The sequence below is a fragment of the Bos indicus x Bos taurus genome, chromosome 14 (assembly GCF_003369695.1).
Source record: "Bos indicus x Bos taurus breed Angus x Brahman F1 hybrid chromosome 14, Bos_hybrid_MaternalHap_v2.0, whole genome shotgun sequence".
Classification (NCBI taxonomy): Eukaryota; Metazoa; Chordata; class Mammalia; order Artiodactyla; family Bovidae; genus Bos; species Bos indicus x Bos taurus.
In genome coordinates this window covers 4519807-4538321 of record NC_040089.1, presented here as the reverse complement: position 1 = coordinate 4538321, position 18515 = coordinate 4519807, and the positions used below count along the sequence as shown (strand labels likewise).

General features: G+C 47.1%; 1 protein-coding gene across 3 annotated transcripts in view; it reads right to left on the bottom strand.

Moving 5' to 3' along the window:
- The window catches only part of FAM135B (family with sequence similarity 135 member B), a 256371-nt gene that overhangs the window by 56653 nt on the left and 181203 nt on the right, over positions 1-18515 (bottom strand). For all 3 annotated transcript variants that reach the window (XM_027560771.1, XM_027560773.1, XM_027560772.1), the window contains exon 7: positions 16898-17024. In XM_027560771.1, coding sequence (XP_027416572.1) covers positions 16898-17024 — 127 coding nt within the window. The remainder of the gene's footprint in view (positions 1-16897; positions 17025-18515) is intronic.

The window sequence follows — 18515 nt, the reverse complement described above, 5'->3', positions numbered from 1 at the left end:
GGGAAGATTCCACGTGCCACGGAACAACTAAAGTTGTTTGCCACAACTATTAAGCCTGCGCTCTAGAGCCGGGAGTTGCAACGGCCGAATGCACATGCTACAACCACTGAAGACTGTGAGCCCTAGAGCCTTTGCTCTGCAATGAGAGAAGCTGCCACAGTGAGAAGCCTGCATACCACAGCTGGAGGGCGGCCCCTGCTTGCAGCAACTACAGAAAAGCCCGCACAGCAAGGAAGACCCGGCACAGCCAAAAATCAACTAATTAATTAAAAGAGTCACGTGACAATGGCTGTGCACGTAGGGTTCTTTCTGGGGTGGGGGCACCTGTTGGTTTGAAATGATACAGTGAACAGTAACTGCCCCCAATACTTGCAATCTAGAAAGCTGAAGTCTCATGAGACTGGCTAGACAATGAGCAATGACAATCAACTACAAAGTCTGTGATGATGAGAATGAGCAAGAAGATACTGGGGTCCAGGAAGGGCCTCCTAATGCAACCTGGGGTCAGAGGAAAGAGTGGAAATTGGAGGGAAGAAATGCTACAATCAACAAAGCCTAATTAGAATATGCAGAATCATAGATGTTAAAGCTTGGATTGCCTTCTTCATGGACTGGACCAAATATCTCAGGTGAAAAGGGAGGTCATTGAGCTTTGCCTCCAAATTGAGCACTTGTGTGTATACATTATCCCAAGCTCAGAGAGGTGATGAACTCAAGGACTAGAGTGACCCATCCTGGGTTTGTGCCCAAGTGAGCCCAACTCCAAAGTCTGTACCTTTTGGTTCATTCCAGGAGACCTCCACTCAAGGATACACCAGAATCAGGGGAGATTTTTTTAAATACTGCTCTCTAAGCCTTACTCTGATTGAGCTAAATCACAGTCTCTGGAAATAAGACTCAGAAAACATCATCTTAAAAAGAAGTGCTTCCCAGGAGATTCTGATGTGCACTCCTGGTTAATATAATAACTATCCCCAACTACAGGCCCCAGGGAAAGGCACTCTCTGCCTGTGACCTGGTACCATATTCAAGGTTGTTTACTGACAATAAGCTACTAAGAAGTGTGGATAGGACTTCCCTGGTGGTCCAGAGGTTAAGAATACACCTGCTAATGCAGGGGGACATGGGTTCTGGGAAGATTCCAAATGCCAAGGAGCAACGAAGCCCTTGCCCCACAGCTACTGAGCCCACACTCTGCAATAAGAGTGGCTGGAGCACTGCAACTGGAGAGTAGACCCCACTTGCCACAACCAGAAAAAGCCACATGCACAGCAACAAAGACCCAGCACAACCAAAAATACAAGTAAATAATGCATTTTTTTAAAGTGCAAATATCCTGAACTTCTGATGTCTATACTATGGTAACAAATATAACTGAGAGCTAAGCAGCCATGGAGCTCGACAGACACGAGATAGCAGTGGACAGACCTGTGGTTGACAAGGTGGGTTTGACAGGCTGAGCTAAACTGGACACTCTTGAGCCAGTTTATTGGGGGCAAGTGCCACATATGTCAGGTCTCAGGTTGCCCATCCCAATTTCACTTTCTTCCTTTTCAATGCAAGAGCACCTTCAGTCCAGGGCGAGCCTTGGAGAAAGGAGGAAGGTGCAAAGAGGCTAGCTGGGCTTGCAAGTTCTGCCTGCATTGCAGCAAGAGGCCCTTGATCACCCTCCAGTTACCAGGACTCTCTCCAGCCATCTGCCTGCAGCACCTGCTCCTCCTCGGCCAGCACACATCTCAGACCAAAGACAGAAGCCAGGGCGTCAGGAAAATAAGTGTGCACTGCCCTGCTTATTGGCTGATTGCATTCAAACCAGAACACAGTGACTTTGGGGGGACTGCTTCATCTTTCCTGCAAATATAACCACACGTGGCTGTGCAAGTACATGTGTGTGTGTGTGCATGTGCGTGTGCACGTGTGTGAGCGTGTGTGCACACACCACACTCACCTGGGCAACAGTGTCACCAAACAGTCAATCAGCCGGTTGCTGTGTATTTTCATTACTGGAGAAAGTTGCTTAAAGGAGGGTCGCTGGGTTCATGCCGCCGTGAGCTCTCAGCATCACAGCTTAGGGTTAGGGCATCTGCTCCTAGTCTCTTCCATGTGCTCTTAAATCTGCTTCATTTCTTTGATTTTCTGCCTCCAGGTTTCTCTTAGGAACTAAATGGAAGTTGACTTGAAGGTTTCTGGGTCGATATGTGGGAGATTTGGAGCACTAATCTGATTTCTGCCCCCAGTCACTGTCACTTTATTTATATATTTATTTATTTGGGCTGTGCTGGGTCTTCATGGTTTTGCAAGCTTTCCTCTAGTTGCAGGGAGTGCGGGCTGCTCTTCACTGTGGTACACAGGTTTCTCATTGTGGTGGCTTCTCTTACTGTGCAGCACATGGGCTTCAGTCGTTGTGCCATGTGGGCTCATGAGCTGCAGTTCCTGGGCTCTAGAGCACGGGCTTAGTTGCTCCGAGGCATGTAGGATCTTCCAGTACCGGGAATCAAACCCTCGTCTCTTGCGTTGGCAGGCGAAGTCTTTACCACTGAGCCCACAGGAAAGCCCACTGTCGTTTTATTTAAATGAGGAGTTTTCTTGTCACACAAAGTTTTTGTTTGCTTTTAAAAATAATCATCTTAATGTTTGTGTTCAAAGAGAAAGAGATTTTCGAGCTTTGCCATTCCCCAAACTTGTGCACAGACTCTCTCTTCCTTTCCATGTGTGTTTGGAAGACACTTACTTCCCTCCCGAGCTCACCAGTTTTCTGTAACACCTCCTCAAACAGAGCCACATGCAGTAAGACACGCTGCTGCTAACTTTCTGTTTTCCAACCTCTTTCCCCAGAGCAGAGGTTCTCAACCAGGGGAAATTTGGCCTCCTGGGGGACATCTGTCAATGTCTGGGGATATATTTGGTTGTCACAACTGAGTAGCAGGTGCTGGGGCATCTAATGGGCAGAGACGAGGGATATTGCCAAAAACCCTGCAACACACAGGACAGCGAAGAATCACCCACCCCCAGTGTCCCCAGATGTCCCAAGTATCAAATGTGCCGAGTCTGAGAAACCTCCCTCCAGAGACACATTTCAGCAAGCCTGTGGTCTGCCTTCCAATTCTCAGAGGTGAGAGTTTACCAGATACCCTGCCACCTGGAACATGCGTTCTCACGGGTCCATCTTCTCATATCAAAGTCTCCATTTCTAGATTGCGGTTCGCTAAGGTCAGTGCCATGCATTTTCAGTTTTCACTGTGTCTGACACATAGAAAGGAACACGTTTTTCTTAATACTAACTATATAACAAGCAACTGCTACATCTCAGTTTCTTAACATTATTTTTCTTTTCTTTCTGTTTTCCCAAAGTCTGATAGAGCTCAGAGACTCTCCTGTGTGGGTGTCTCTAGATCCAAATTCTTCTGTTTGGTGCCACTGCCCTCTTAAACACATGACCACTGAGGTCACCATGGAAAGGAAAGAAAGACCAGACCATCAAGCAAGATGTTTTAGAGTGGGGAAAGAGGCCTGTATCACTTCTGCTCCCATTTAACCCGAATCTAGTCTTAAGGCTTAAACCTAATTCCAAGTATGCCTGGGAAATGCAGTCCTTAGAGATGCCTAAAAGACTGCAGTAAAAAGGAATGAAATTGTGCCACTTGCAAAACATGGATGGACCTAGAGACTGTCACACAGAGCGAAGTAAGTCAGAAAAAGAAAAACAAATATTGCATATTAACACATACATGTGGAATCTAGAAAAGTGGTATAAATGATCTTACTTGTAGAGCAGAAATAGAGACCTAGATGCAGAGAACAAATGTAAGGGAAAGAGAGGGGTGAGATGAATTGGGAGACTGAGATTAACATATACACACTATCAATACTATGAGTGTCTATGAACACTATGAATACTAATGAGCATCTACTCTACTCAGGGGTCTGTAGTGGCCTGAATGGGAAGGAAGTTCAGAAAAAAGGGACGTATGTATAACACATGGCTGATGCATTTTGCTATACGGTAGAAAAAAACCCAACATTGTAAAGCTACTATATTCCAATTAAAAATTAATTTACAAAAAGAATGAAGGGTATGTGGGAGCATCTCTGCAGTTTCCTCCAGACCTCCACCCCACCCAACTCCAAGGTTCTGCATTTCCTGATTTAGCCCATCTGCATGGGTGGGCTCTGCTGGGGTCTCAGAGCATAGACACTAGGGAAATCAGTTCTAGAACCTCCAGCTTCTGGCTCCTGCATCAGCGTCCCTTCCACTAAGACCGCAGTAAATAGAAATGGCCTTCTCTCTGACATCAAGACTTCCTTTGGAAGATATCTGCCCAGCTAGACGTCAAGAAAGAACCAAATGAATAACTACTCTGCTAGGCAACGTCAGTTGCAGGCCCTTGTCATCTATCAAGAACCAGCTGAGAGAAGTGGGTCCCACAAATCCATTAGCAGTGAAATGCTTTATGTTCAGACCTTGTTTTCACATTCACACAATGCTAAATATATCCTGGCAGAATGAGAGCCAACACCCAGCCAATTGCCTCTGTGGCCAGAACTGTGTCCTCCTCTCTAATTCGCTCATTAGTATTTGCAGTGGTCAAGCGTTTGGTCTCCACTTCTTATGGCCCCCAATTTCCTTGATGTAGACCCCCCACCACGACCTGTCATTATCTCCACAAAGACGACAAAGGTAAAGAACCCTGGACACTGTCAGCTCAGTCCCAGGGTCCTTAATTCCTGTTCTGCTTAAAATTCTGGTTATTGACCAAGTCTGTCATCTGTTTCCTCAAGGGGTGACCTGGTTTCACCCTGAGAAAGGAGGGTAAAATGTCCTTGGAGTGATTTAATTTTGAATATTGAGATGAATGACTATGTCCTCATGGAATGCTTTGAAATGATGGAACAAAAGAGACTCATTAAACAGTTATTACTTTCAGGCAAAATGAGAGAAGTATGCTTAAAGTGCAAATGTAGGACAGACACATCAGCAGCTTATGGTTATCTGGGTTAGTCAAAGAAAGCTTCACATAAAAGGTAATGACTGAATTGGGTTTTGAAGGCTAACTAGGAGTTCTCTGGGTGGAGGGAGTGATGGGAGGGGTCAGAGAAGGATATTCTGGGCAGAGAGAATAGAGATAAACATTCCCCTTTTGTGAGATAAACATTCATCTTTTTAAATGTAACTCCTAAATTCAGGTGAGGAAACCTTCCTTTTTCTCCTTTGCCTTTTGCTTCTCTTCTTTTCCCAGCTATTTGTAAGGTCTCCTCAGACAACCACTTTGCCTTCTTGCATTTCTTTTTCTTTGGGATGGTTTTGGTCACCGCCTCTTGTACAATGTTATGAACCTCCATCCACAGTTCTTCAGGCACTCTATCAGATCTAATCTTTTGAATCTATTCGTCACCTCTACTGTATAATCATAAGAGATTTGATTTAGGTCATACCTGAATGGGCTAGTGGTTTTCCCTACTTTCTTCAATTGAAGCCTGAAGTTTGCAATGAGGAGCTCATGATCTGAACTACAGTCAACTCGCAGTCTTGTTTTTTTTGCTGACTGTATAGAACCTCTCCATCTTTGGCTTCAAAGAGTATATAACCAATCTGATTTCAGTATTGATCATCTAGGGATGTCCATGTGTAGAGTCATCTCTTGCATTGTCAGAAGAGAGTGTTTGCTATGACCAGTGTGTTGTCTCAGCAAAATTCAAGTAGTCTTTGCCCTGTTTCATTTATCCAAGGCCAAACTTGCCTGTTACTCTAGGTATCTCTTGGCTTCCTACTTTTGCACTCCAATCCCCTATGTTGCAGCTTTCCTGTTAGTTTAAATAGTAAAGAATCCACCTGCAATACGGGAGACCTGGGTTCGATCCCTGGGTTGGGAAGATTCTCTGGAGGAGGGCATGGCAACCCACTCCAGTATTCTTGCCTGGAGAATCCCCATGGACAGAGGAGCCTGGCGAGCTATAGTCCATGGGGTCGCAAAGAGTCAGACATGACTGAGCGACTAAGCACAGCTCCTATAATGCAAAGAACATCTTTTTTGGTGTGAACTCTATAAGGTCTTTTGGGTCTTCATAGAATCATTTGACTTCTTTTGGCATTAGTAGTTGGGGCATAGACTTGGATTACTGTGATATTGAATAGTTTGCCTTGGAAACAATCCCAAGATTGTTCTGTCATTTTTGAGACTGCACCCAAGTACTACATTTCAGAATGTTTTGCTGATTATTAGTCTTCTGCTGACTACCATTTCTTCTAAAGGATTCTCGTCCACAGTAATAGATATTATGGTCATCTGAATTAAATTTGCCCATTCCCATCCATTTTAGTTTGCTGATTCCTAAAATGTCAATTAGGGTCACCTAAAATAGGAAAAGGAGTACGTCAAGGTCATATATTGTCACCCTGCTTATTTAACTTTTATGCAGAGTACATCATGAGAAACACTGGGCTGGAAGAAGCACAAGCTGGAATCAAGATGGCCAGGAGAAATATTAATAACCTCAGATATGCAGATGACATCACCCTGGCAGAAAGTGAAGAGGAACTAAAAAGCCTCTTGATGAAAGTGAAAGAGGAGAGTGAAAAAGTTGGCTTAAAGCTCAACATTCAGAAAACGAAGATCATGGCATCTGGTCCCATCACTTCATGGGAAATAGATGGGGAAACAGTGTCAGACTTTATTTTGGGGGGCTCCAAAATCACTGCAGATGGTGATTGCAGCTATGAAATTAAAAGACGCTTACTCCTTGGCAGGAAAGTTATGACCAACCTAGATAGCATATTCAAAAGCAGAGACATTACTTTGCCAACAAAGGTCCGTCTAGTCAAAGCTATGGTTTTTCCTGTGGTCATGTATGGATGTGAGAGTTGGACTGTGAAGAAGGCTGAGCACCGAAGAATTGATGCTTTTGAAGTGTGGTGTTGGAGAAGACTCTTGGGAGTCCCTTGGACTGCAAGGAGATCCAACCAGTCCATTCTAAAGGAGATCAGTCCTGCGTGTTCTTTGGAAGGAATGATGCTAAAGGTGAAACTCCAGTACTTTGGCCACCTCATGCGAAGAGTTGACTCAATGGAAGACTCTGATGCTGGGAGAGATTGGGGGCAGGAGGAGAAGGGGACGATATAGGATGAGATGGCTGGATGGCATCACTGACTCGATGGATGTCAGTCTGAGTGAAGTCCAGGAGTTGGTGATGGACAGGGAGGCCTGGTGTGCTGCAATTCATGGGGTCACAAAGAGTCGGACACGACTGAGTGACTGAACTGAACTGAACAGAAAATGGATTATTCTAGCCATTCACACTTGAGTGTGAATCAAGTTTACTAACTCTCTTTATTAGGAATTTAGCTCACAACCGAGTTGTAGTGATCCCTGACCAACAATTATTTTGTTGATTATTTGTAGTGATCCCTGACCATCACTTATTTTGCAAGTCTCCCCATTCGACTTCAATTGCAGTTCTGACATCCATCTATCTTTCTTCTCTGCTCAACTCACCTCTTCATTGCCCAGGTAATTGTTCTGTTCTTTCCTGGACCATTGCGCTGGCCTCCAACCTTGCCTCTCTGGCCTCAGCTGTAAACTCTACTCCGATCAGTCCTCTACATAACAGCAAGGATGACAACCCATCCTGTCATTCCAATCCCCGACTTGCCATATTTTTGTGGCTAAGCTAGCTGCCAGGGTTCCTAATGATCAGACCACTGTGACCGTCCCAGCCCCATGTCCGTCCACAATGACCTCCCTGGAGTCCCCAGATGGACCCTGCCCTCTCAGTCCCTGCCCGTAGCCCTGCTAACACTCTTCTCCAGCCCTCCTCTCCCGGCTACAATCGACAATCCACTCATTTTGACTCAGATTAGAGACGCTTCACTCTGAGAAGTGTTTCGTGACTGTTTCTGAGTTCGGGAAGCTTGACCCTCATTTGTGCCTCCCTAGGAGACCCCCAGCCAAAGACTGACCCCGTGTGACGTGGGGTCCTCATCTCTCCCTTGGCTGTGCTTGTCTAATCCATCAGGAGGGCAATGAAAATAGGTATTCTATAGAAACATGCTAAATAAAGTAATACGTAAAAACTCCAACAAAGGATATTCTCTCAAAAAAAGAAAGATGGACCACATGCTTTGGGAGGCCCCTAGCAATGCCTAGCTTTGGAAGATGGAGGACTTGGGAGGTCACTAGTCATGGCAAAAGGTGGATCTAAATTCAGTCTTGCATCCTGAGTACCTTCTAGTTGAACAAGCAGATTCAATTTCCTCTTGCAGAGAAGCCTGCCCTCAATCACTGATTTTTTTTTTTTTTTTAATGAAAGTGAAGTTGCTCAGTTGTGTCTGACTCTTTGTGACCCCATGGACTGTAGCCTACCAGGTTTCTCCATCCACAGGATTTTCCAGGTAAGAATACTGGAGTGGGTTGCCATTTCCTTCTCCAGGAGAGCTTCCCAACCTAGGGATTGAACTCAGGTCTCCTGCATTGTAGGCAGACTCTTTATCATCTGAGCCACTTTAGTTTTGGCATGTAGGATCTAACTGCCTGACCAGGGATTGAAATCAGGCCTCCTGCATGGGAAGCATGGAGTCTTAGCCAATGGACCATCGGGGAAGTCCCACCCCAGTATCCTTGGGACCAACCCCCTGACCCCATTACATGTTTCTGCAGAGCTACAGCACCGTAGATGACCCTTTCTTAATGTTTATCTTGCATGAAATTATTTTTTCAGTATTTTTTTCTGGCCAGATTGTAAATTCCATGAGACTACAGATGGGGCTAATTTGTTCATGGTGACATCACTCAACCTCACACTTGAGCATTAACTAAAATACTATCTGAAAAAGTACACACAGAATGGCTTCGACTTGAGTTCTTCAAAAAATATTATTATTTGCAAAAAAGGAGCCAACATTAATATAATTATTGATTCAAGAGATACCCGTGTTGAATGCTTGATGCCAAGCGTGGCAGACGTGGTCCCTCACTTACTAGAAGATTAAAGAAGACAAGCAGGTGAATAATAATTCCAAGTGGACAGAAGGCAGGGGTCAGATGCAGTCATTCCTGGGCTCATGTGCCAGGCCTGTCAGGGACCTTCTGCCTGGTGCTGAGCTATTTGCTGAAGTTGTTAGAGCTTCAGTTTTCTCAATTATAGCATGTGAACCTATGCAGGGAGCTGAGAGACAGCATATTAAAAATATCCAACAAGAGCCTAACATGGGGAAGTGTTTGATATATTTAACTGGTACAATTACGTTAGAAGGCAAATGTGATGTGTGGTGTCATGATTTCATCATCCCTGGAGAACAGGATGGGAGAGAAGACAGTAGAGAGAGAGGGGTATGCCAAGGGGGAGCCCCCTCTCCCATCTGAACCAAAAGCAGAATTTACAAAGTGAGCAGTTTTCTTCTCTTGAGAGTCCTTTGGACTGCCAAGAGATCAAACCAGTCAAGCCTAAAGGAAATCAACACTGAATATTCATTGGAAGGACTGATGCTGAAGCCGAAGCTCCAGTACTTTGGCCTCCTGATGTGAAGAACCAATGCATTGGAAAAGGCCCTGATGCAGGGAAAGATGGAGGGCAAGAGGAGAAGGGGACAACAGAGGATGAGATGGTTGGATGGCATCACCAACTCAATGAGCATGAGTTTGAGCAAACTTCAGGAGCCAGTGAAAGACAAGGAAGCCTGGTGTGCTGCAGTTCACACGGTCACAAAGGGTTGAACATGACTTAGCCACTGAATAACAACAAAAGACAAGAAGAAACAGGCTCAGAGAGGTGAACTGACTTGCCCACACTCTCACAGTTCACCCGTGGAAGAACCTGGCCTACCGGGTTTTCTTCCTCCAAATCTGGTGATATTGCCTGCATGTCCTGCTGCATCCACATCCTGCAATTCACTCGGTATGTGTTTATTATCTTTTAATATTTATTTGGCTGCATTGGCTCTCAGTTGCAGAACCTGGACTCCAGCTGTGGCTAGCGGGCTCAGAAGTTATAGCACGCGGGCTCAGGTGCTCTGTGGGTTGTGGGATCCTAGGTCACCGACCCAAGATCAAACCCGAATCCCCTGCACTGCAAGGCAGATTCTTAACCACTGGACTGCCAGGGAAGTCCCTCGGTATGTGTTTACTGAGCGTCTGCTGCACTGGACCCTGATGACGCAGTGAGGAAACGCAAGGCAGTCTGGGAAGGAGGGTACCATCCTCTCCTTTCCTAGCTGACACCTCCCATCATGCCTTGACTCTCTGGAGAGGAGCAAGGCATCTGAAAGCAGGCAGTGTGGAATAAAGCAGCTCTTCTCTAATGAAAAGGGTGGTGCATAAATAATCAATACTGTAGACTTCTGCACGAAAAGCCCATTTCCACTGATTTATATCCTCTTTTAGAAATAACCTGTACAATTATATTGCATCCATAAGCAGACTGATGTAACGGAAAGCCCATCATAGCCCAGGCACCATTTAGCAACCTACTATTTAGTCCCCAGGATTTTAAGGAAATTAGATAATCATTTAAATGAGACTGCTGAAACTGTTTGGCAGAGAGGGAGAGGGAGAACACAACAGCGTTTGCCAACTTAATTCTCAAAATAGTAGAAGGTAGACTTCCCTGGTGGCACGGTGGATGAGAATCTGCCTGCCAATGCAGGGGGCATGGGTTTGATCCCTGGTCCAGGAAGATCCCATATGCCTTGTGGGGTAGCTTGGCTCATGCGCTACAACTGCTGAGCCCTCCAGAGCCCACAGGCCATAACCACGGAGCCCATTCGCCACAATTACTGAGGCCTGCACACTCTAGGGCCCATGAGCCACAACTAATGAGCCCCTGTGCCGCAACTACTGAAGCCCACGCGCCCTAGAGCCTGTGCTCCACAGCGAGAGAAGCCACTGTGGTGAGAAGCCTGCATGCCACACGTGGAAGAGCGGCCCCCACTTGCAGCAGCTAGAGAGAGCCAAGGAGCCAATGAGGGGGACTCCCCTGGTGGTCCAGTGGTTAAGACTCTGCCCTGCAATGTGGGTGACGAGGCTTCAATCCCTGGTTGGGGAACTAAATCCCACCTGCCATGGAACAGCTAAGTCCACATACGACAACTAGAAAGTCCAAGCACCTCCATGAAAGATCCTGCATGAGACAACAAAGATACCAGCTAAGACCCAATGCAGCCAAATGAATACGTAAATAAACATTAAAAAAATAATAATCCAGTGAAGTCTCATTTCAACTCGCCTGTGCCTCCAACATTAACTGAGCACCTGTGATGTGCCAGCAGCTCGGATGGACCCCAAGGTCAACAGAAGGGACTGCACCCCACGAGCTGGGAGCCGAGGCTGCCGTGTTTGTTCACCCTACGTCACCATCCTTGTGCAGAGCCTGAGGCACGGGAGGCGCCTGATGATCACCTGACTAGTGAACAAACCAACAGCAGTGTCTCTCCTTACGGCATCCTGATGAGGTGTTAACAGTAATAACAAGCGTCCATGTCTTACCCTCATAACTCCGGATCCCCACAAGAGGGACCTGAAGATGCTCACAAGGAGCAAGGGTGTATTTAGAGCAAAGGGTACAGAGGAAAGAACCCAACAGAAATGGAGCAAAAAGGAAAAAAATAAAGAAGAGCACAGTGCATCTGGGAGAGGGGAGATTTCCACATGGAAGTCAGGCCTGTGCCTCAGTTTCCCTCCACGTGCCCACCCCCGACAGGCACACGCCTCCCATCAGTGAGGGCGGGGCTGTCAGGCCACAGAGCTCAGCACAGAAGGACTTGCAAAGCCACGCACATGTGTGCACGCGCCGGGTGAGCGCCACGCCCTTCGAGGAAGATGCTGCTCTTCACTTCTCAGTGATCCAAACAAAAGGGAGCCAGCATTTCCTCTCAAGGACACACGTCCCTCCATCTGGGGAAGCACCTTCTAAGGGAAGTGGAGGAAGGAAGGCCTTCACGTTGGCGGCTGGCGTGTTCCTCTGAGGCACAGTCCTCTGCTCGGGCAGCATGTCTTCTGTGATCGCCGCCGGTGAGCACAGGACTGGCGAGGCTCAGAGCACCAGCACGAAATAGATCTGTGGGAAAGTTAGAGGCCTAACCATCTCCCGACTCGGGCTTTTGATCTCTTTCATCTTGATGTTCTCAGATTCTAGGATCTCAGCCACTCATTCACTCAACAAAGCCTTCCTGAGCATGTGCCCTGTGCAAGGCGCACCCACAGGAGCCAAGCAAACATTCACCTGCCTGGGCAGAGCAGACGAGCCCAAGCCCTTTCTCTGGTTACCATCAACCCAGTGCTGATTAACCGAGGGGCTTCCCTGGTGGCTCAGTTGGTAAAGAATCTGCCTGCAATGCAGGAGGCCCAGGTTCAATCCCTGGGTCAGGAAGATCCCCTGGAGAAGGGCATGGCAATCCATTGCAATATTCTTGCCTGGAGAATTCCATGGACAGAGGGGTCTGGCAGGCTACAGTTCACAGGGTCACAAAGAGACATAACTGAGCAAATAATACTTTCAGTTTTTCAGCAGCTGAAGACAGGTGGGGAGTTGGCATCAGGCTGAATTAAAATGCCAGCTTGGCCCCTGCCCAGCTGTGTGACTTTACAGATACGGCTTAACCTCTAAGTTTCTTCAGTTGTCAAAGGAAATAGGAAACTGTTTTGTGGAAATGGATGGAATCCACATGCATCAGTGGTTTAATAGAGTATCTTGGTGTAAAGCAGGCATTCAGAAATGTGATTTCAGGGACTTTCCTGGTCGTCCAGTGGTTAAGACTGTGCTTCCACTGCAGGGGGTGTGGGTTCGATCCCTGGTCTGGGAAGTAAGATCCCACATGCTGCACATTGAGGACAACAAATAAAAGCAGAATTAAAAAAAAAAATGATTTCAAATGATGAGTATCACACTTTTCACTTGGAAAAGTGGGAAAAAGTGCTCCTTGGAAGAAAGGTTATGACCAACGTAGACAACATACTAAAAAGCAGAGACATTACTTTGCCAACAAAGGTCCGTCTAGTCCAGGCTATGGTTTTTCCAGTAGTCATGTATGGATGTGATAGTTGGACTATAAAGAAAGCTGAGTGCTGAAGAATTGATGCTTTTGAATTGTGGTGTTGGAGAAGACTCTTGAGAGTCCCTTGGACTGCAAGGAGATCCAACCAGTCCATCCTAAGGGAGATCAGTGCTGAATATTCATTGGAAGGACTGATGCTGAAGCTGAAACTCCAATATTTTGGCCACCTGATGCAGAGAACTGACTCATCTGCAAAGACCCTGATGCTGGGAAAGATTAAGGGCAGGAGGAGAAGGGGATGACAGAGAATGAGATGGTTGGATGGCATCACTGACTCAGTGGACATGAGTTTGGGTCCATCTGGGAGTTGGTGATGGACAGGAAGGCCTGGCATGCTGCAGTCCATGGGGTCTCAGAATCAGACATGACTGAGCAACTGAACTGACTGACACTTTTCACACAAACATGGAATTTAAACATTTTAATTACTCCTTTGCCTCACACACTAGATCCCATGACCCACTGAGGGTAAAGACTGAGTTTTGTTTGTTTTTGTCCCTGCGGCACACAGAGGCCAGCAGAGAGGAGGACTAGCAGATAAGTGAACAGACTCCCAGATTCCGCCGCCCAAGGAGGCGGGGCTCTGAGAACGAGGGGAGTCCTAACGTCTGTGTCTCTCCACAACGTGGCTCTTCCTGCCCCGGGCAGTGGAGTGACCCCACTTCTTTCAGCGAGAAGAAAGTGAGTGTGCCCCAGCTCCTGAGGAAAAAAGGCTTTCTCCCAACTGTGAGTCACTGGATTCCTGACCTTCAAGTAGAGTCTGTCAGACCCTGAGCACTGACGGTCAATTTTACGTGTCCATAGGGCCCATCCATGGTACCCAGATAGGCAGTCAAGTGTTATTCTAGACATTTCTGTGCAAGTGTGTTTCAGAGGAGATTCACATTTAAATCATGATTTGAATCATGGGTAAAGGTTATTCACACAGCATGGGTGGGCCTCGTTCAATCAGTTGAAGATATTAAAAAAAAAAAAGACTGACACACACATTACCTGTCCTCCCCACTCTAAAGGAGAAAGAAGCCGGTCGTTCAGTCAGCAGATGGCCTTTGGACTCAAATTGTAACTGTCCCCTGGGTCTCCAGCCTACTAGCCTGATCTGCAGATTTTGGACTTGCTGGCCTCCATATTCACATGAGACAATTCCTTAAGATAAGTCTGTCTATCTCTCTGTCTCTTTATACATGTGTATATGTGTGTGTGTGTATGTACACATGTGATCTTACTATCCCATTGATTCTGTTTCTGTGGAGAATCTGAATACACCAAGCACAAGTCAAGTGTCCCTAGTTGTACCAGGAAGTGTCAGGATATCACAATATAAGAGACCACAGCGAGGACTCAAGGAGGCCTCCAGAGTGATCTCACCCAATCCTCTTTCTAGATATTGAGAAACCGAGGCCCAGAGAGGGCAATTATCTGGCTCAGGGTCACACAGCGGGGTGGAGCAGAAGCCAAGAACAGGGAACATCTAAGACCCTCCACGTCCCTCCCACATGACAACACAAGGCTCTTGGGGTAACATTCAATTTAATTATGTGGACAAACGCAAAGAAAAATAAGACCAGCAGAGGATTTTATTGAGCACTTTTGTGCCAAGCTCTCCGCTGCAGGATTTTATATGCTTATTTCATTTAATCTTCTCAGCAACCCTGCGAGGCAGGCATTAGTATCCTCTTTGACAGATAAGCCATGAGTGGGAGAGGGAAAACAGTTCCCCTGGGGCAAAGCTGCTGGCGTTTCTGGAGGTGGGAGGGGAAGGGGATGCAAGCTGCAGCTTCAGCCCTAAATTGGAAGCCCTCTTTGCTTAAGATGCTGCAGGAAAGAGCAAGGCTGCAGGACCAGAGACGCCTGGGCTCCTGGGGAAGGAGGCGTGTCACGTCATGGCAACTCTCACCCCCCGAGGATTTTTCATGCCAATGACCTTACTTTGCTGTGAATCTCTAGTTCCTGCACATGTCTCTGCACACAAAGGCTTATTTTGAAGGGAACACCTGTTCCCTAATCGCTCCAGCTGATGCTGCAATCTCCACAGATTGTGATGTTATTTGCTAATGCACTGGGCTTCTCGGGGACTTGAAGGCACAGCCCGTGAGGGAGGCGGGGGAGTGGATTTTATTCCTTGCTTGGCAGCCCTTGCCTTGCGGGGGGCGGGGGGGGAAGGCACAGGATGGGCACGGGGCTCTGAGCCCACATAATCAGATGGGACCCAAATGGAACTGGTCCTGAAAATAGCCCATTGAGCTGTGAGCAAGTTCACCACTGAGCACCCACCAATAAGCTATTTTATCTGACTCTTGTGAAAGACAGAGATGTCTTCTTTGACACACATCCCCAAAAATAGCCAAGAAAAGAATGGAGGGGGAGAAAAAAGATACTGTATCTTGCGCCCGCTGTGAGCCTATTTCTGTACTAAAATCCTTTCTAAGATATAGGTATTGTCCCATTTTAGACTGAAGGAGCCTAAATTTTTACAGGGTGAATAGAGTCCGCCACATCACAAAGTATTGAGCAGAGCAGATATTTGAAAGCATAGCCTTCTCTCTGCCTCATCACTGCAGTGATGCTCGGCCTCTCCAGATGTAACAGAATCAGACAGGCGGAGATGATCTACACTGCTCCTCATCCCAAGCCACACCAGGTCCAGGGCTTCTGAACGGTTCCCTCTTAGCATCCAGGTGTCCAAGGAGATGCCTCGCTCTCCCCCTGCTCTCTGTCTGCCGTCGTATAAGGCAAGGAACCCCTCTGTGACTCAGCTCTCTCACTGCTCAGAGTTCTATATGAACATGACCAGGTACTTGGATCAGTCATCCATCCAACACACACCTCCTGAGGGTTAACCACATGTGCCAGGCATGGTGCTGGGCCCTAAGGATGTGGAGTTGAAGGCACTGGGCTCTGTCCCCAGCTGTCTGGAGCCCAGTGGAGGAAAGACCGAGATGCCTAGAGTTGACTGTAGAGAAAGCATTTGGGAGGGAGAATTTCTTGCTAGGAGATCAGACAGCACTTCTCAGAGGGGCATTCGAGGATGTGCAGACAGGCACCCAGGAGTTCCTTCAGAGCAGACACCCGATCACCATCATACCCTGTGCTCCTGTGGTCCCAGCAAAGGCTCATGTCTGGGGATAGAAGTGTCGTCAAAGATGCATTGAATTGATCTACAACCCCTGATATGCCCTGATGTTCCAAACCATGTTGCCTGGAAAAGAGAGTCTAAGTCAGAGATTTTCAGGTGCGTCTACTGGGGAGGTCTCAGAGGCAGAGCATGTGCAGGAGTGAGAAGCAGCATGGGACAGAGGGTGAGGCTGGGCTATGATATGGTCACGATAAAGCCTTCGGTCAAGCCTTGGGGGGTCTGGAGCAGGGATGGAACTTTTTACCTATTACAGCAACGAACACGCATACTCACCTGCGAGGTTATTGAGTATCAGCAACCCCACTCTACAGGTGGGAAAACTGAGGCTCAGAGAAGTGAGCAAATGAAGGATGGAGCCAGGTTTTGAAATGAGCTTATGGTCAAAGGGCTTTTGAGGTTCCACATGGTCCAGGAGGGAAAGCCTCTTACAACATGTCCCATGACCTCCATGGAACCATATTTTTCAAGGGGCCATATGACAGGGGTACCATGTGAAGACCCTCCTCTCTGCCACTACCCTGGGGGCTGGCATTAGGAATGTGATTGATAAATGTAGCAGCCAACCAAAGAAGGAACGGATGGGTCAACAAGAGATAAGGATGGAGGGAGCAGAGAAACTCTATACGCAGCATCTGAAATGAACAGAAGTCTCACAGAACAGACACAGCCTGCCAAGTGAGGTCTGCAGTCTTGGGGCCACTGCCCCACGCAGACGTTACCTCTGAGGAGGTCGGCTTGCAGTATCCAGCTCCGAAGACCAGGTTTTCCAGGGAAAGGCTAGACTGCTCTGGTCCTGTGTCTGGGCCGCCTTTCCCAAGCCAGGAGCCTCTTCCTGGGCGAGTAAAACTGTAAAGAAGTGAATTGAAAGAATTGAAAATGTGTCTAACTTTTGTCGAAGGATGTAAAGGAAAAGATGGTGCCATTAATTCCGCCTCCTTGACGCTGTTGCTGGGGAGCCTGAGATAAGCCATTTAGAAGAGATAGTAGGTGGTCCTAGAGGTAAAGAACCAGCCCGTCAATGCAGGAGACACAAGAGATGTGGGTTCAATCCCTGGGTCAGGAAAATCCCCTGGAGGAGGGCATGGCAATCCAACTCCAATATTCTTGCCTGGAGAACCCCACGGACAGACGAGCCTGGAGGGTTACAGTTCACGGAATGGCACGAAGTCGGACACAACTGAAGCGACTGAGCACGCACATACAGCTCACCCCCGAGGGATGCTTGGGTGGGACATTTATGGATGCCACCAGGACAAGTGGGTGTAACTGGCACATGAGCTTTGGGGCCAAGGATGTCACACATTCCACTTTGTCTATAAATGCCCACAACCTGCTTGATGAGATGCATGGAGGCAGAGGTGACCTAACCACAGGGGAAGGCAGCATGGGATCTTAAGCAGAAAGACAAGGGGAGGCTCCATCTGATGTGGTATGAGTCCTACAACTGCTCCTGTCATTGGTGCAACCCAGAGTGAAGTCCTCCAACCCCCAGGCCCCTCCTGAACCTCTGTTCTTCTGTGGGAGAAGGGAAAACAGTATCCACCTCCACGACATGACCACACAGAAGTTTCATAGGATCATGGATGTCAAAGATTTTCACTGTGTCAACACTAGTTAGAAACTCTGTACCTGTTCCACAGACAAAAATACAGACCCTGCTCAGCTCTGCAAGTCATCACAAGATTAACGAGCACAGAGAGATGGTAACCATCCATCTTAGGATCAAGGGAGATCAGAAAAGCCCATGGGAGTTGGTGGTGGTTTAGTTGCTAAGTCATGTCCAACTCTTGTGATCTCATGGACCATGGCCCACCAGGCTCTTCTGTTCATGGAACCCTCCAGGCAAGAATACTAGAGTGGGTTGTTATTCCCTCCTCCAGGGGACCTTCCTGACCCAAGGACTGAACCCTGTCTCCTGCATCTCCTGCAACTGCAGGTGGATTCTTTACCCACTGAGGCCTACCAGGGTTTAAATTCCAGCAGCAGCATTTTCCAGCTCCATGGGGAAAGTTTTAAACCTCCCTGTATCCTCATAAGTCAAAAAGGTTGATACCAGCACCTTAACAGTGGCGTTGTCTGAGGATTCCATGAGTTTAGCCAAGTGCAAGTACAATGTCTGGCAAAGAACAACGATGCAATAAATGCTAGAAGTTCTTGTCAATAATACCACAAAATCATAAAATCTAACATAACCATTATTCTATTTATATAGCTATTGTTAATAATACCACAAATACAATCCACTCTAATAGAATCATGTCTTGGAATTGTTTAGAACCGAGATTTGAAGCAACTCTACAGTTTAGCTAGAATGTGGATAAATGGAACACTGCAGTA